This window comes from Suillus subalutaceus (assembly GCF_016647625.1).
Source record: "Suillus subalutaceus strain FC151 chromosome Unknown DFJ58scaffold_109, whole genome shotgun sequence".
NCBI classification, from domain to species: Eukaryota; Fungi; Basidiomycota; class Agaricomycetes; order Boletales; family Suillaceae; genus Suillus; species Suillus subalutaceus.
In genome coordinates, this window is record NW_024540358.1 from 46,014 (window position 1) to 64,755 (window position 18,742).

At 47.0% G+C, this 18,742-nt stretch overlaps 4 protein-coding genes across 4 annotated transcripts; 1 reads left to right on the top strand and 3 right to left on the bottom strand.

The window, feature by feature from the left end:
• Nucleotides 1-67: 67 nt before the first annotated feature.
• On the bottom strand, nt 68-362 carry DFJ58DRAFT_731637 (uncharacterized protein; the record flags this gene model as incomplete). The annotated part of the gene is made up of 2 exons (XM_041386070.1): nt 68-265; nt 321-362. 2 exons carry the CDS (start codon nt 360-362, stop codon nt 68-70), a joined length of 240 nt encoding a protein of 79 aa, XP_041240290.1.
• Nucleotides 363-6,290: 5,928 nt separating this feature from the next.
• DFJ58DRAFT_804567 (uncharacterized protein) lies at nt 6,291-8,811 on the bottom strand. Its single transcript, XM_041391036.1, has 8 exons — nt 8,719-8,811; nt 8,456-8,664; nt 8,186-8,303; nt 8,038-8,134; nt 7,891-7,987; nt 7,002-7,801; nt 6,750-6,954; nt 6,291-6,692 (listed from the first exon to the last, which is right to left on the bottom strand). The coding sequence occupies exons 2-8, from the start codon at nt 8,618-8,620 to the stop codon at nt 6,456-6,458; spliced, it is 1,719 nt and encodes a 572-aa protein (XP_041240291.1). The 5' UTR covers nt 8,621-8,664; nt 8,719-8,811; the 3' UTR covers nt 6,291-6,455.
• Nucleotides 8,812-8,834: 23 nt separating this feature from the next.
• On the bottom strand, nt 8,835-11,279 carry DFJ58DRAFT_804571 (uncharacterized protein). The gene is made up of 11 exons (XM_041391037.1): nt 11,091-11,279; nt 10,931-11,030; nt 10,768-10,880; nt 10,577-10,717; nt 10,312-10,527; nt 10,128-10,261; nt 9,659-10,080; nt 9,348-9,607; nt 9,248-9,297; nt 9,090-9,195; nt 8,835-9,037 (listed from the first exon to the last, which is right to left on the bottom strand). Exons 1-11 carry the CDS (start codon nt 11,145-11,147, stop codon nt 9,020-9,022), a joined length of 1,617 nt encoding a protein of 538 aa, XP_041240292.1. The 5' UTR covers nt 11,148-11,279; the 3' UTR covers nt 8,835-9,019.
• A 1,907-nt stretch (nt 11,280-13,186) lies between these two features.
• Nucleotides 13,187-18,736, top strand: DFJ58DRAFT_804579 (exonuclease II). Its single transcript, XM_041391038.1, has 21 exons — nt 13,187-13,250; nt 13,352-13,391; nt 13,440-13,495; nt 13,545-13,583; nt 13,638-13,916; nt 13,967-14,282; nt 14,332-14,576; nt 14,623-14,802; nt 14,853-15,319; nt 15,371-15,524; nt 15,576-15,697; nt 15,743-15,887; nt 15,943-16,421; nt 16,450-16,588; nt 16,640-16,890; nt 16,940-17,233; nt 17,282-17,327; nt 17,381-17,511; nt 17,567-17,859; nt 17,912-18,115; nt 18,165-18,736. Exons 1-21 carry the CDS (start codon nt 13,247-13,249, stop codon nt 18,580-18,582), a joined length of 4,302 nt encoding a protein of 1,433 aa, XP_041240293.1. The 5' UTR covers nt 13,187-13,246; the 3' UTR covers nt 18,583-18,736.
• The last annotated feature ends 6 nt before the right edge of the window (nt 18,737-18,742 follow it).

Below are 18,742 nucleotides of genomic sequence, written 5' to 3' on the forward strand. Positions count from 1 at the left end.
ACTACATCAAGGAGACCTCAGGCTTTCCTGCTTGTATTGGAAGTGCTACATTATGGTCATCCCTGCCTCAAGCGCTGGTTCCTGAAGTGCTGTTGACGGTCGTCGAGTGTGCCAGTGGCTGGTGTTGCATAGTGCCATATGCTGGATCTCCCCACACGTGCTGCCCATGATAGGTGGGTTGTGGCACAAATGAGGTGTTGGGAGAACACAAGACGCCAGGAGCACTAATCGGAGTTGGCGAGTTGGACGGCTGTGAACGTGCAAGCTAGTAATAGTGTAAATTAGTCCGAGTCTGATCATAATGAACGAGCTACACTTACAGCAAGCAGAGCCTGTGCATACTCATCAGATTCCCAAGCCATCGGAAAGCAGCTATTACGGGTATAAGCTAAATTGATATATCAGTTCACATTCTCGCTGTTCAAATAAACCTTACCTAGGCCGCTAGTGATGGTTTCCCCTGCACCAAATGACTTTCGACGAGCAACAGAACAGAGTGTGCGTTATTTGCAGGTGTTGATGGATGCTGGGTGCCTGCCGAACGCCAAGCACTGTCATTTGGTGACAGGCGAACTCCGATGGGCTGAGCTCGTGAACTGAGCCCAAGAATTGAGCAGCCCTAATGAGGGCAATGTGTAGCATAAGCCAGGCTGGTCCTGAGCCTACGGCCTTCGCTTACGAAGATTTATGATATCATGGACATATGGGGTAACCGCCTTAGAATGCTGCACCAAATATAGTATTCGATGCACAGAGGATTATGTCATATTTGTTTCTTTGAAAGTACCCAACCGCGATGTAGCATGAGGTGTGCTCAATTCTTACGATGTCAAGTTCAAGGTGCGTCAAGTCCTACCGTGCCTTAAGCCAAACAACATAGCCGACGGGCAAGACTAGGCGAGATTCCATTTGGGTTGCCGAAGCCAGGCCTACTGCGTCTTATCACCCCACCATCACACAACGCATTGTCCTTGTTATGCAGCGAAACGAGAGTTCCGTGATCTCTTAACTGTCCTTTCTGCCTCGTTGTCTATGTTGGGCATCTCAAAACGCGCTCGTCTTGAACTCGAACATGCCATTTTCCCCGACGGCGACAATGACAACCACAGTCATCATACTGCTGCATCTCTCACAAGAACAAGCACAGCACTTCAAGTATTTGCAAGTATGCTGTCTGGTGTCTCATGCAGCCCATACAATCAATGGAGAAAATGTTTTGAATTCTTCGAGATTTCGCTGAGCTGGCCAGACCGAGATTTTCGACATGAATACAGGTATGTTTTGTATTAAATCATCAGCGCTATCTTCGCTAACATCTTTCAGGGTTGGATGGCCCACCTTCGACTGTCTTGTCCATCTCCTCGAACAAAACCCCATCTTCCAATCAACTGGCAAGAGACCACAGCGCGCGGTCCAATATCAACTGGCATGCTTTCTCCTTCAGTACGGCTCACGAGGCGCAAATCCACTCCAAGCTGCCCACAAACTTGCAGTTGGATTCGGAACAGTGTTCCTGTACTGCCGGTGAGTAGTGCGGGCATTGCGGGAGTTGGGTATACGGGTTGTTGCATGGGGAGACGGCAAGCGCTGCCAGGAGACATCTGAGTATATTATGGATGTATATGGATTTCCGGATTGTGTTGGGATGTTGGATGGGATGCTCATTCGGCTGACACAGATGCCTGATGAGAACGGCTTCAGTTTCATCTGTCACAAAAATTTCCTGCGGTAAGTTATCAGATCTACATGCGCTGAGCCTAACCCAACTTTTCTAGATCAATGTTCAAGCTATTGTTGACCACAAGATGCAGTTCATCTCTGTGGATCTTGGCTGGCCTGGCTCTGTGTCCGATGTCACAATGTGGAAAAAGTCGCATGTGTGGTGTCACCAGCGAGACTATTTTCTGAACAACGGCCAAGTCTTGGCTGATAAAGGTATGTGTTGTCATGTCCTGCATTTTCGATATCCTGACCATTAGATAGGTTATCCATCATCTCTGTATGTATTACAGCCCTTCACAGAACCTGAGATCAGGAGCAAGCCCCTACCAGAAAAGTCTCATCGCCGCAAGTTCAACCAGCGTCTGTCATCAATTCGAATCACTGTCGAGCACGCATTTGGTGCCCTTAAGGGCCGCTTCCCGTCACTGAAGGATTTACCACCGGAGCAGAACATCCAGGACACTTACCATTTGATGCAGGCACTCTTCACCCTCCAGAACTTGTGTATTGACTTGGGAGACTGCCCAGAGCAGATCCCGTTCTTTGATCCTTCTGATCCGGACCAGGACAACTCAGAGGAGGGTGCACCTCATGATGCAGATGTTCTGCACTTCGATGGTGTGATTCCGGATGGTCGGGTAGAGCTGCCTGCTTATGAGACTGATGAGTGGCTTCGAGAAGCTGGGCACCATCGTCGTTTACTGATAATGAATGATCTATTTCCTCTAGATTAACCGTCACTGATTGTTAGTAAAGTAGTCCATTAGTACCTTTCAAGCTACCTCTTTCATGTCATCTGGCATCATCTCATCTGCCAGAACTTCCCTTGCATTCCTGACCCTAGCTTCAACCTGTGCCGCTCTCACATCTTCTACTTGCTTCTCATCCTGTCGATTTTCATGTTTTTGCTGAATCTTCAAGCGTTCATGATCACTTTTCATCATATACCACATGTACTCAGCATTTGATGTGAGATATTCTGCGAGCTCGCTTCCCATGCCTGTGTGAGATGACTGCTGTTTGTGGCGTGGTGCAGGAACACCTTTTGAGGTCAGTGACTTTCCTTGTGTCTTTGCAGATGCTGTGCCTCTCTTTGCAGTACTTCTCCTTGCTGGCTTTTCATCAGTGTCAACGCTCTCAAAGCCTTCGCTGTTAGCCCCTTCATCATTGCTAATCTCGATTGTGTCTAAAATGGTGCCCGAGTGAAAGTCATGCTCCCACACCAGTTCTGGGTGCTCGCCAAGGCTTGATTATAGGTGAGATACAGTGGCTCAAAAAACTGTCCGCATGTTTTGACATTTTTCACTATCTATGATATTGTGTGAGAATGAACAAATTCCTCAAGGACATACTTATACCACATTGTAGTATGGCTTCAGGGCTTTTATTTGAGCCCTACACCGTGGGAATCGGCGGAGATATGGTGGAGATATAAGGCTTATAAAATGATGACTCATGTGGACAGTTTTTTGAGTGTATATTAAAACTATATAAATCATTATTTATGACACCATAAAAATCATGCCACTATTATATAAATTATAAAGTGGTGTCATTATGTTATTTTATGACTATATCTAACTATATAAACCAGAATATCTCATGTATCATAGTCATAATCACCATGAAAGCCATCTCCTCTGCTCAAAGAGATAATATCCTCTCTCTGTCTTATGCTGGCCTCTCTGCTCGCCAAATTTCCTCTAGAACTGGAATATGCAAGTCCACTGTGGCCAAGTTCATCAAAGAAAGCCACCCAGACAAGGAAAACTCTTGTGGAGGACGTCCATCCAAGCTTACCTCTACTGACAAAAGGGCTATTATCCAACATATCACTACAGGAAAGGCTGATAATGCTGTCCAAGCCACCCATTATATCAATTCCACCATCACTACCCCTGTCTCTTCACAAACTGTGAGGAATGTTCTCAAGGCAGCTCATCTCAAGGCAGTAACAAAGAAGAAAAAGCCTCTTCTCTCCATCAAACATAGGCAGAGAAGACTAGCCTTTGCCTTAGCTCATCAACACTGGACTGTAGAGGACTGGAAGCATGTTATATGGTCAGATGAGACCAAAATCAATAGGATTGGGTCAGATGGGAAGGTGTATGTATGGAAAAAGAAGGGAGATGGCCTAACAGACAGAGAGGTTAATGGGACTGTCAAGTTTGGAGGAGGTTCTTTAATGGTATGGGGCTGTATGGGATGGAATGGTGTGGGAATGCTTGCTGAGGTTGAGGGGAAGATGAATGCTGAGCAGTATGTGGACATTTTAAATGACCACTTGCTGCCTAGCTTGGCAGAATCAGGGATTGATGAAGAAGATATCATTTTCCAACAGGATAATGATCCCAAGCACACATCCAGAAGAGCTAGGGAATGGTTTGAAGAACATAACATCAATGTTCTTGACTGGCCAGCACAGTCTCCTGATGTCAATGTCATTGAACATCTCTGGGGAACACTCAAGAAAAAGCTTCAAGCCTATGAAAACCCCCCTAAAGGAGTATGGGAGCTTTGGGAGAGAGTAGCAGTGGAATGGGGGAAGATCACAGCTGAGGATTGCCAGAAATTAATTGAGAGTATGCCTAGAAGGATAGAGGCAGTAATTAAAGCCAAGGGAGGTCATACAAAATACTAGAATACCTGGTTATTACTGTAAAATACTTGAGTCAAAAAACTGTCCGCATGAGTCACCATTTTGTGAGCCTTGTATCTCCACCATATCTCCACCGATTCCCACGGTGTAGGGCTCAAATGAAAGCCCTGAAGCCATACTACAATGTGGTATAAGCATGTTTTTGAGGCATTGTTTGTTCTCACACAATATTATAGATAGTGAAAAATGCCAAAACATACGGACGGTTTTTTGAGCCACTGTATATCACGCAACAGCATTAATTTTTCATACTCACCGATTGTTGAATAGCTCATACCAGCCCTCAGTATACCACCGTTTCAGCATGGTCCCAGATAGGCTTCCTACATCTTTCCCCACTACTCTTGCATTCTTAATCTGTTCATCAAGCTCCTTAACATCAGGATCACCCTCGCCATTGCCAGTCATAGACTCGAAAGCTAATATGTATGTGAATATCTTCCGTAGCCGCTCATATCTGCTTCTGACTGATTCTAGACTTCGTTTGCCATTGAACTTCTGTTGGGACACCTACAACAGTTTCGTTAGTGCTAACAAATGTCTTTCGAACTTCACACTTACCTTTCTGTAGGCATATTTTGCATTTGTGCGCAGCTCCTTGTAGAGCTCACTATCAGGACCCAGGAGTGCATCAAGTAATATCCTTGTCTCATTGTTAGTCCAATTGACTGAATCTTCTAGCTCCTCTAGTGCCTTCTTGCCATCTTCAGCTACCTGTACCTTGGCTGCTGTCTATTTTGACTGCTTGACCGAAGCCATCCGAGGAGCCTTTTTGGTCTTACGAGGCTTTTTCTCAGTGCTCTGAGGCACCGATGGCATGTCCTCAGTGTCATCAGTAGCGTTGTTCATCATCTGATGTTTCTTCTCAGCATTCTGGGCTTCCCTGGGTGGCATGTCCTCAGTGCTGTCATGGCCACACTTCCTTTGCTCACTGATGATGTCTGGCTGTGGTGATGTCCAATTTTGGACTACTCCGGTAGGTCGAGCAACACCTATTGGATTACGAGATATCTTCACCTTGTTAGGACCTCGGTAAGAAGATGTTTGATAAACTCTTACCGGAGTTTGCAGATTCTGATACTGTTGCTGAGCCGGGACCTGTTGTTAAGACCGCTGGTGGTGGCCTGAGTCTCTTGGTACCCAAGTACCCAAGCTATAGAAGTGAGTTTTGAGTCGCCATCACTGCAATTATGGTTAAAAAAAGTTATACCATGGGTCAAACCAGAAATGTTGTGCATGAGGGTCTGGCCTCTGGCCTTGTGCTTGTCCGAGTCCATCATGCACAGCAGCCATCCGCTGGTGGTTGTGACTGGCATATGGCATGTTGTACTGTTGTGGAACATGACCTGGAGCGTTATTATAAGTCCTCTGCTGAGCACCGTTGACGTCTTGTGAAACATTATAGATGCCATGTGAAGAATTAATAGTGTTGTATACTATGTTCCGTGCGGGATAACTCATCACTGGTCAGTGGACTACAGTGAAGTTTCTATGTTCAAACATAAACTTTGAAGTTCGTCGGTGTGTTCGCTTCGGTGGCTTCGGCAACCCAAATGGAGTCTCGCCTAGTCTTGCCGGTCGGCTATGTTGTTTGGCTTAAGGCACGGTAGGACTTGACGCACCTTGAACTTGACATCGTAAGAATTGAGCACGCCTATGCGCGAGCCGTGCAGTAATGATATCGATGTGAGAGCAGGCGGAACAGAGACCGTGCACACGATGACAGGATCCAGGCACCGGGATACATAAGAACAAGTGACTAGTATTGTTGACAGTCGGGGACATAGTACGCATCTTGACAGTGGCCTACATCGACCTGCTATATAAGTATGTAGCGGCCGCGGCCTATTGATAAGAATCCCTCCAAAAAGACAAATCGTGAGTCACTCACCAAGTCGATCTATCATGCCTCGTAGCGCTATGTCGAGAAACCGGATTTCATTGGTTGTCTATGCTACAGAATATATGCTGATCAGAAATGCACAAGTACTACATACATAACGGAACTGCAAAGCTCGACGGTTGATTACAAGAATACTAATTATGACGAACCCTTCATGAATCATGACTGCGACTACGATCGCATCCATACCGATTCCTTCGGTTCGGACGTGCAAAAAGCGCGCGTGGTTTTCACCCACTCCTCACGCCTCCGTCTGCAGGAAGCAAGATTGCTAAGTTGCACAGGTGTGGGATGGTGGGCGTGGAGAATAAACATGTAGTCTGACATATCGCTCTGTTGGACCACCGAAAAGGCATTTTTTCCGCTTTGGATAAATGCGGAGATGTCAACACAATTGTCTGGAGTAACCTGCCAAACGGTTATTTCGACTTCAGTGTGTTTTTCAAGTTTTACAATAACACTCACGAAAATGGGTGGAGCTAGTGGAATAATGAAATCCTTCCCATCCCGCTTTGTCTGTAGTGAAAGGTCCCCAGATGTAGGCCATGAGCATTGTGAATCCATCGTGAGTTTCTCAAACGAAGGCGGTTGATCATCTTCTGGTGGATTGGGCAAAAGACTAGGGAGATGATAGCAAGCGAACGACACACAAACACTTTGTTCCAAATCTCTGTGAACCGCTGAATATCTGGTTAAAGGTAAGAAAATAACACATACGTTGGTGACGACTTGCGCTTAGCCCACCGAGCAATTTGGAGATAGAGTGTATGATCAAGATCGAAAGTAAGGTTGATCGTCCCGCGAGGTGACTCAAGTCCTTCACGAAACATCATCACAGCCATCTCCCCTCCAAATCTCGCACAAGCGACTTGCGGACGATCATTATCTACCGGAGGCAACGATATTTCGTCTCCATGGCTTCCTACGTCCACATCTGAGGATATCGCAGGTGGCTGCTCTGCAGCTGAGGAATCTGTATTTGGCGACGGCGACGGCGTAGTGAGCTCAGCGACGATGTTTCCTGGCGTACCCAAGAGGAGTGTTTCTGAACCTTGAGGCACATTTTCCGTTTGTGGGTCGTCCATAACAATATCAGCTATAGCAGATATGATTTCTTTTTCGTCGAGTCCTTTGGCATCTGTAGGCACTGAAATCTCGGTGGAAGGCGAGGTACTCGTCAGCTCAACGGCATTCTCAGGACCTGCAGGCTCGTTTGCTGTCGTCAGTTCACCGGATGCCGGTTGTGGAGGTATCCTCCCTGGCATGCGAGATGGCCGTATTTTCTCTGCAGGTGGCTCCGTCACATCATTCGAAAACTTGACCGCACCGGGTGGAGCAGCGGGACTTGAAGGCTTTGAATCAGGACTAGCCGCAGGCGGATGCTGCGACTTGTACCATTCGAGGTCACGTTTTTTGAGGTGCTCAGATAGTGAAGATGCCACAGATTGGCGCTTTGGCTGCGGTTTTGGAAGGGTTCTTGGGACGGAGGCACTGGTCGGGGGGGTCCATGCGAATATCTGAGCAGGGCATAGACGTAGTCGAAATATGCGTTGTAGTCTATGATTTATATGTCAGATCATAAATAAATAGCGCATGCACACCTTACAGGTGATTGAACTGACTCCACTTGTGCAGCATTAGGAAACATAAGTTGCGCGCTTGGAGTTGTATCGTGGGCAGTTGTGATTGCTGAGGTAGCGTCCCTAAACAAGATCATGACACTGATGCTCAGCTTTAATGAATGCCTGCGTACTTGTATTCTTGAGCTGTGGCTTCACCTTCAGCCCGGAGAGGATATACAATTTTAGTCGAAACCTCATAAGAACTTTGAATCAAGTCTTGGAGTCGGACTACATGACATATTTGACACAGTCGGACACTTGGCAAGATTCAACACGTACGTTGCAGGTCCTCCTCAGTGAAAAACTTCAAGAAAGGAATCACGGCGTGAATTAAGGCCTTATATATGTCAATCACAGCTGCTGACGATGCCGTTTGAAGAAATCTTTTCGTAAAGGTCTGATGGGCAATCTGTCAAATACAAGATGAACAAATAGAGCAAGGAGCGATGCATCTACATACCTCGAGGAGCAAAACGATCTAACGTTAGGGGTCAAAAGTAGTTATTGAGTCTCGCTTCTGTCGAGCCGATTCAGGATTTTAACACTTACATTACGTAGAGCGTCGGGATAGTACGCTTTCTCGGAACCCAGCCAGTTCTTCAGCTTATTGGCAGTATTTATATACTCGTTGACGTCTTGTGATGCGAGCCTGTTTGCAAAGACCGGGAAAATCTTCGCGTTGGCGACAACCGCGGTGTGTGGACGAGAGCTCATGATAAAGTCGTTGGACGCTGATGAAGACGGAGAAAGCTGTTGGGCTATACCAAATTGACTGTCTGCGAAATATTCAAAAGCTTAGATGGCCTACCAACCTTGTGGTGGTTATAATTATCATACGAAAGAAGTTCAAGTTGTGGGTCACCGGCCCATGATGGGTGTTCCAAGTTGTATGTTCACGAGTCTAGTTGTATATCCCCGCGGCCGCAACAAAGGTAAACAGACAATGTTTATAAACTGGTGGCTCTACACTAGTACTACTTACCGATTAGTGAATGTAGACTTTTCTAGCATGTACTACCCTCCATATATTCGCAAATTTATTCCTAAATAAACCCCATCATGTATTCTATCAATTTCTATGTTATTGTTTTGCATACATCGTGTCGTCAGCAATCATAGCCACTCCACAGTCTAAAAAATGAAATCAACCTTGACTCTGGTGAGACGAAGCGACAGGACTTACAGCAGGAGGCTTGGAAGATATATCATAAGTGACACGATTGATCCCATTCACTTCGTTCGTGATGCGAGACGATATCCGACGTAAGACTTCGGGAGGGAACGCATACCTGAAAAATCAAGTTAGCATTGAGCAGGACAAACAAGCAAGACAAAGCCTACCAGTCCGCAGTCATGAAGTCTTCCGACGTCACCGCCCTCAGGGCAATTACCTGTGAAATATGTTAGGGCAGCAAACAAAAGAGAATATCGTCCTGCAAACCTGTTCATATGTGCGCTTGTCACCCATCACGCCGACGGCTTTCACAGGAAGCAAGATGGCCATGGCCTGGCTGATTTGATTATAGAGATTCGCCTTGCGAATCTCCTCGATATAGATATGATCCGCTTGTTGCAGGATCTTTACTTGTTCGCGTGTGACAGGGCCCAAAATCCTAATAGCCAGACCAGGACCTGGGAAAGGATGACGTTGAACCAAAGGCGCTGGTATCGACAGGAGTCTTCCAAGTGCACGGACTTCATCTACATAGAACGGTCAGTGCAATAGGTAATATAGTATTCCATTAACCAGACCTTTGAAGAGCTCGCGTAGGGGTTCGATTAACTTCAATTTCATGTCCTTGAGAAGCCCACCAACATTGTGATGTGTCTTTATGGTCGCACTAGGGCCCTTAAAGCTGATGCTCTCGATGACATCTGGATATAAGGTTCCTTGCAACAGCCATTCAATCTTCCCCTTTGCCTGCGCTCCGTTCTCTTCCTTCTCGGCAGCTTCCTCGATCCTCGCCGCTTCTGTCTCGAAGACGTTGATGAACGTATTGCCGATAATCTTACGTTTCTGTTCCGGATCCTCGACACCATCAAGTCGGGAGAGGAAGAGCTCAGAAGCATCCACTACGGTCAGGTTGACGCCCAGATCTTTATTCAACATGTCGTTGACTTGTTGTGCTTCGTTGAGACGAAGCACGCCGTTGTCCACCATGATGGCGTGGAATCTGATGCGCGAGTAAGACATAAGTTATGAAAATAATGTGGGGCGCACCTGTCGCCGATTGCCTCGTGCATTAACTTGGCTGCAACAGTGCTGTCAACGCCTCCGCTGACTGCGCCAATCACACGGCCTTTCGGACCACATATCTCGCGGATGCGGACGATTTCCTTGCCAATAAATTCCTCCTGCAATCGCCATGAGCATGACAATGAATGCAACATAGTAATTACTTCACCATTGTCCAGTTCGGTCGGCATTGGCATATATTCAGCACAAATCGACCAATGAGCTGCCTTCCTTGCGGGGAATGTGTTACCTCTGGATGGAACTGAATGCCATAGAGTGACTTGGAGTTATGTGCTATGGCAGCATAGGGAGCGGTGCTCGTCCGTCCGATAACATGGAAGTCGGGAGGCATAACAGACAGTTGATCGCCGTGTGACATCCAGACCTTATCAAAAGTCAACTTGGCTTTCGACAGACGAAACAAAAACACGCACCTGCATCTGATCGCCGAGTCCTTCAAAAAGGGCATCAACAGAGTTTCCCGATTCACTGGACCTGCTAATCTGAACTTCTGCAAGCCCATATTCGCGATGATCGCATTTTGCTACCTGTCCATTGTGATTCCAGCAGATCTCCTGGATCTCGCGTGAGTTACTGTCCATCGAGATGCTCGAGAAAACTAGACCTGGAGGCCATAGCAGATACCAAGGATAGGGACACCCAGAGTGTAGATACCAGGGTCCGCGTGAGGTGCATCATCGTCGTACACAGAGTATGGAGATCCGGAGAGAATGATCCCTGGAATTTTGCGTCAGAAACGTATTTCCCGCTCCATCACATGAGCGAACCTTTGGGCTTAAATTTGAGATCTGCTAGCTTTGATGTACAAGGCATAAGCTCTGCGTATACGTTCAATTCGCGACATCTCCTTGTTATGAGGTGACTGTACTAAACCGACACTAATGGTCAATACACGAGACGATTTGAGTTAAAACACAGATCCCGAACCTGTGAACCGAAGTCAAGAATAAGGATAGTATCGAACTGATCGTGTATTTCGGCCATGCTTTATGATTGAGGACTCTCAAGGTGGACTTGACGGAGAATGGCACGATCTCTGTGACTCTGTCGAGGAAGACCGTCGAGATCTTTTGCTGATAAGTTTGATGATCTGAGTTGAAACTTGAAGTAATAAAAATTAAGCACCCGTGGGAAACTTCGCATTTCTGGCAAATACGGTGTCACCGTAACATAGTTGTTTTGGAATCATCTCTACACGCGCATTTGGGGTATCCTCTCAAACATTTGCCAAGAAGTGTACGATTCATGTTTGAATAGTTCGAATATACGTAGATGGAATCCAGACAGGTGGCTCAAGGAAGAATGATCAAGGAATAGTTGGTATTTGAAGCTTGGTGGGCTAGGCTAGGCTAACCTCGTAATCAGATCATTCCTAGTTTGCGATGTGAATCATCGAAGTGCCTCTGGAGGTGCTTCACGCGATTCCGTATTGGATTTGAGACTGTAAACAGCTGCACCCCTCTCATTTTAAAATACAAATGTCCAATTAAATAGACTTATCCCACAGACAAGCGCCTGAGCACCCTCTCCGCACTCGAGCAGCGTGGCACCCAAAGGAAAAGGCGTCCGAGCATCTCCGCTGATTCAGAAAGCTCAAAAAAGCACAACCATGATATTAAGTGCATAACTCATCGTAGGAACTGTCAGTTTCAGTATACATACCTATTTACGACTCCAACCAGAATCGCGTTGAGGATCCGTTCTCGCTTGGGGTGTTCAAAGCAGATAGCATTTTTTATGCGATTTTCGAATTTTTGAATGCCAAGACCAACACAGGGAATTGACAATATAACATGGCTTGGACAGGAAAGAGGGTCTTCCTGTGAGAAGTTTGAGTAAAGTTCGGAACGAGTAGGAACAGCAGTGGCGACGCGGTTGAATGTGTTATACTATCTCGATTGGACATTGAAACCATAAGGTTTGATGTCAATCCGTCATTACAGGTGATTCGGTTCACGACATTCAGGACGCATGTAAAACGCGTGTTTTCCTTTTAATGGCAAAGGAGCGGCGGTACACCTTTATCGCTGCGGTACACCTTTATCGCTGCGGTTTCTCCTAGATAGCACACTTTTGACAATAGCCTAGTGAGGCTGATATTTTCATAGGACGATAATTTCAAGCATGAGACTAGAAAAGGCATTTACGAGCGGGGAGGCTCATGCTCACCAAAATTCGACATGTCCGGTGTGGTACTTTGCGATATCGGTTTGCGCCAGAGTTGCTTGGTCCGCCGAAAGATAGCGAAGGTAGCACGCTTCGTGGCGCATAGTCACCCTAAATAGGGACAAGCGGCACGCAAGAAGTCTTACCAAATCCGCCATGAACTGCAAGGATAAGCGAAGCGTTCGGTTGAATCCCAACTGGGAATCGGGTCTAGACCGTGATATGAGCTTGTGACACTTAGGAAAAAGAGTAAGGAGAAAGAAAAGAGGGACGGACTTCATCGTTAAGGAGAAATGAAGTCACCAAGATTGTTAGCGAAATGTATTATTATTAACAAGGGTCCAAGGCTGCTGGTGCTAGATTCATTTGCACGCTGCAAGCCCCAGAATTGAATCTATGGAGGCTACGACAGCTATGCTGAGGCTGTCGAAGTCGCTCTGGCTGAAGTGTCTGGGTTTGTAAGAGGACTGGGATTAATCACTGTGTGACCGCAGCACCTATGTCTCTTAGAAAGGAGAGAATGGAGGTTGGCACTGGTGGATAACTTGTCCGGGCGCTATTGAAGGCCCTAGAAGTACTCAGTGACTAGGAGATCCGGATTGACCGACTCAGACGGTCTGACGAGAAGCGTCGCAAGAAACCTTCAAGGAGCGTCATTAATGATCGCAATTGACCCTGCGTGGCTGAGTGAAAAACGGGAGATTTGAGCGCTCTGAGCCCTCGACAAGTGTCGCACGTACGTGGTACTATGATAGGCTAGTACATGTCAGCCGTGACACACGGTCAGTGGTAAGTTTGATACGATGATAAAGTTCAACAAAAGTATACGTACTAGCGGTGCTTATGTAAGAAGCTTCCTCATCTCAACGATCCTCCAACTTATTCTCAGTATCCAGTGTACACTTCCCTTCTTTGCTATGGGTATGTCTATTTGCTAAGATTTCTATAAGCATGCTCACACTTTTCCGATTTATAGGAATCCCCAAGGTTCGCGCTTCCTTTATTTGTGAGATCATACGTAGGGGAGCTAAATGTCGTGCTGCAGTTTTTCCGTTATATTTCGTGAGCCAGGAGTCTGTTATTTGACCATAGAAGCTGATTTATCGGCAGTGAACGGTACCCACTTACCTCCCAGTTGATCGAGGAGAATAAGATTCCAGAATTTGGTGAGCTATCGTACCGACTCTGTGTTCTCGCGCTGAAGCCTTCAAATAGATAATCTATATCTCGACTTCAATGGAATCATTCACAACTGTGATTAATTATTTGAGATGCAGCGTAGACTGGCGTGTTCAACTTTCATTTTAGGCTCGCATCCAAATGATGAAGATGCGCACTTTAGGGTGTCCGAAGAGCAAATATTCACCGCAATATTTGCATACGTGGACCTGTTATTTGGTAAGATAAAGCCAAAGAAACTTTTCTTTATGGCAGTAGACGGCGTGGCTCCGCGGGCAAAGATGAATCAGCAACGAAGTCGACGGTTTCGCACTGCCAAGGAAGCGAAGGAAATCAGAGAGAAGGCTGAGTCGAAAGGAGAAAAACTACCAGACGAAAAAGCATTTGATAGTAATTGTATTACACCAGGTGCGTTCTGTGTCGTTTTATATGACATCACATCATTTATTCCGTCTTAGGTACTCCTTTCATGGTCAGGCTATCCGCGCAGCTACGATACTTTGTCAACAAGAAGATTACCGAAGATGCTAATTGGCGTGGCGTGCAAGTTGTATTATCCGGTCATGAAGTACCGGGTGAAGGTGAACACAAGATCATGGAATACATTCGACTATCGAGAGCCCAACCTGATTATAACCCGAACGTGCGGCATTGTTTGTATGGTCTTGATGCCGATCTCATCATGCTTGGCCTTCTGAGTCATGATCCACACTTCTGTCTCTTGCGAGAGGAAGTAAAGTTCGGACCTGCCGCGAAGAAGAAGGGTAACATCAGGTATTTCGTAGTTTTTGTGCTAGGCAGATTAACTGAACGCTGGCGCAAGTCTGGAGAACCTCAACTTCTACCTTCTACATCTCTCGCTAATGCGTGAATACCTGGACCTTGAGTTTCGTGATATAGCAGACATTCTCGCATTTGATTACAGTCTAGAGCGAGTCATCGATGACTTCATTCTCCTGGCCGTCTTCGTCGGAAATGATTTTCTACCTAATCTTCCAGATTTACACATCCACGAGAACGGACTGGAACGCCTGTTTGATGTGTACAAGAAAGTTTTGCCGTCGCTGGGTAAGTCCTGAACTTCATTCGTTCGCACATTGGCTCACTGTTTCAGATGGTTACATAAACGAGGGCGGGGTCATTAATACCAAGCGACTGCAGGTCGTCCTGGACGAAATGACTATATGGGAGCGAGAGATTTTCGAGAAAGAATACGCGGACTCGAATTGGTTCAAGGGAAAGCGGAGCAAACATGTCCAAGAAATGGAACTTGCACGCAAGCGTGCTAAGCTTGGTACATTTCCTCACTCTTCCTGTCGACAACCAACAATTAATCCATGTTAGTTCTTACGCGCCCTCAACGAGACATTTTCGATCAAGTACAGCAGTTTGTCTTGCAAAATCGCAGGAAATCGTCACAGCACCGAACTGCAGCACTGACAATGCCTAATACGTTTCCTGCCCGGGAACGGAAGTTCATCAGCACCCTAGCGGAGGAGTTGCATCTGTCTGTTTCTTGGGATGAGTACGATGAGGAGGACCAGAATCTTGTCACATGGCGACTCCCCGGGGTTTTGGACGAACCCTTAGCAGAAACTGATCCTGAGCCAGCTAACGGAGACGGGAATAGTGAGGGCGAGTGGGAAGACGTGGACGATGAAGATGAAGAAGGTAGGGCTGCAGTGGATCGAGTGTTGAAGAAATTCGATAAGGCCCCTGTCGAGGATGATGAAGAAGGTGGGGGTTTTGACGCTCGGCATGAACAATCCATCAATGACAAAATGGCGGAGTGGAAGAGAGGATATTACAGGGTGCGTTCCCGCCTCGTATACCATTCGCTAGACCAACCGTTTGTTTGGCAGGAGAAACTTGGGATCTCCTATGACCGCCCCGAAGAGATGCACGACTTGATATACCGCTACACAGAGGGCCTACAATGGGTTATGCACTACTATTACAGTGGGATCGCCTCCTGGGGCTGGTTTTACAATTACCATTACGCGCCACGGATATCTGGTACTTTTTGCATTCCCTGTCCTCATTACGCTTTGTTCACATTTCTTCAAGATTTGCGCGGTCTTGGCGACATGTCGTTCGTATTCGAGTTGGGTAAACCTTTCCGTCCTTTCGAACAACTGATGGGCGTCCTCCCGTCCGCAAGCATGGATCATGTTCCGATAGCATATCAAGTACGCTCAGTGGCCCATGTCATGCATTAGACTAATCACCCGTAGGATCTGATGTACGACCCAAATTCACCGATATTGGACTTCTACCCCCTCGAATTCGAGCAAGACCTAAATGGGAAGAAGCAAGAATGGGAAGCGATCGTTAAGATTCCCTTCATTGATGAGCAACGGCTGTTACGAGCAATGAAATGTGAGTGGCAAGTTCTACTTTTCGGCTGTAGTTCATCATCGTTCCATGTGTGCAGCCCGAGAACATAGGTTAACTCCAGACGAACGCCGCCGCAATGGCTTCGGAACCAGTACCAAATTTCTCTTCAATCCTGAAGAGTCCACAGTCTATCCTTCATCGTTGCCAGACTTCTTCCCTCCCATATATCGTTGCACATGCAAGATGGAACCCTTCGACCTACCAACCCTTGACGGACTCCATCTCGTGCCTGGACTATGCGAAGGTGTATGCCTCGGTGCAAAAGCCCTCGCTGGATTCCCCTCGCTGGATACATTACCCCACACAGCACAACTAGGAATTCACGGTGTCAATGTACACGGTTCCGAAAGCCGCAACAAGTCAATGGTAGTTCACGTAGAAAATCCTCACGAAAACCGGAAGGTAGAGGATATCGCCAAGGAAATGGTTGGCAAGCGCACTTTCATCGGTTGGCCCTTCTTGCAAGAGGGACTAGTGACTGCCGTATCCGATTCGATGTTCAAATACGAGAAGTTGGTAGTTGTGCCTGGTACCCCCGGCAAAGGTTGTTTCCAATCCGCATTTCCAGCAGGGCTTGAGTCATTGGAAGGGCAAAGCTGAGCGGATCGAGTCGGTATATTCAAAGAGATGTGCAGTGATTACTGGTGACGTCGATGTCCTGGTGCACGTCCGTCCGCTAAAAGGTGCGTGCCGGTACTTTACGGACATTCGTTCTTATACATTCATTCATGCAGGTTTAAAACGCTTGGAATCAGGCGCATTGGTCAAGGACTACGAAGGACCCGAAAAAGAACTTGAACAAGCCGTCCAGATGGTCATCTCAGAAGTTGCATCTGAAGATCCCAGGTTCCTCGAGAAGGATGCGCCACCTCTATCGGAGGAATTTCCTGATGGAACGAATATTTTCTTCCTGGGCGAACACGCATATGGTGTGGCTGCCCAGGTGTCTTCAACTACCGACAGCGCTTTGTCTGTTGTCTTGGCAGTATGTCACAATGCCCTACCACGGTTTATCTTTCTAAATGACCTCGTAGTTCTTCCCTTCGGATAAAACGGACAATAAGAAGTTCATGACTATTGTTGACAGTCGTGTTTCCCAGCATTATTCGCCATCGTTCAAAGCAGCTTCCGGAATCGGAATGTCACCCAGAGCGCTCTCCAAGATCACATCGAGCTTCATGGTTCTCACCTCCGATCATCAAAAGAACAATCTCGGACTAAGCATCAAGTTTGAGGCCAAGAGCTTAAAGGTTATTGACTACTCGCGGAAGGCTGGTCGCTATTGGGAATTTAGCGAGAAGGCAATTGACCTCATTTATGAATATAAAGTAGGTCCTATCCAAATCGCACCTGAATTTGAACTCAGTCCTTTGCAGGTTAAATTCCCAGAAATTTTCGCCATTCTGGACCAAGGGGGCGACGGTAAGCTGTTGGACTAGCCTAACAATTCCTTGATCTCATCTCCAGGATGATAGATATGGCCCGCGCTACGGACGTCTTTGACTCTGACGCTGATACCAGGGTCAAAGAAGTAAAGTCGTGGCTCAAATCGAAGGGGGTCCGAGATCTTGAGCCAGTTTCCCTCTTCTCGGACAACCTAGCGAAGGTATATCAGAATCGTCGTCTATCCCGAGTCATGTTTCACTCAAAGTTGCCTTTAGAGTACCGTCAAAGAAATCGAACAGGTTGCCGATGACATCAATAAGAACAGGTCCAAAGCGACAATCAAGAAAGCCATTGTGAAGAACATCCCTCGCCACGCAGTTCTGAAACCATCACACGCTATTTATCGACTCCAGAACCAGCACTTTGCCTTGGGAGACAGGGTTACTATGGTTCAAGATTCAGGCGGAGTGCCGTTGTCTGCGAAGGGTGTCGTCGTTGGGTTGAACACAAAGTCGATGGATGTCGTGTGGGATGTGCCATTTATGTCTGGTACGACGCTTGGGGACAGGTAAGTGGGAAGGCTTTTTCTGGCCTGATACACTTAAACTTGCGATTTGTAGATGTTCTCAGTATCGAGGTTCGACTGTGGAATTCAATTCATGCCTAAACTTAAGCAACCCGCAATTCATCGCTTCTACCTCCCCTGGCTCAACTTATCGTTCTCGCCCAAATGTTCCTTTCAAACCTCGATTTGGCGCGTATCCAGCCATCCAGCCCGCTCCTGGGCATCAAGCTGTTACTGGATTCCGTTCTGCTGCACAGAGGTGAAGTTCTTGTGCTCACAGGTTGTATACAGTACTGACTTCCGCCCAGCCAACACCAACCACCTGTAGCAATTATGTCCAATCCGAACCGGGGTCGTGGAGGGCCTGTCGCTCGTGCTCGTGGAGGGCTTGTCCCTCGTGCCCGTGGAGGTTCTCCTTTCAACGGTCACGCAGGACCACCAAATGGGCGTGGTGGACACACAACAAACGGTCATCCTGCACCAACAGAAGGCACCTCGGGAGGCGAAGCTTCTGGATCGACATCGCAATTTGCCATGAACGCTAGCAACCAACCTCCTTCTCATGACAATGGTGCACCAAGCAGAGGCGGTGTGGTTCATCACCCTTATCTACATCCCAGAGGTGGTTCCCGAGGACGGGGGTTTGTACCGCATCTTGATCGCGGGAGAGGAAGAGGTTACCGAGGAAGGGGACGAGGTGCTGTTGTTCACCCCGAGTCTTCATGAGCTCAGTGTATTTTTACCTACGTATGTGTAGCCTTGCTTTCGTCCTCATGTAGTTTGATTTGCGTGTTATTCGTTCGATGTCAGTACCATAGTGTAACTAAGCCTATACTGTCGTCTACTTAGCTGTTACGCCAAAAGACAGTGATACCTTTCAGTAGCG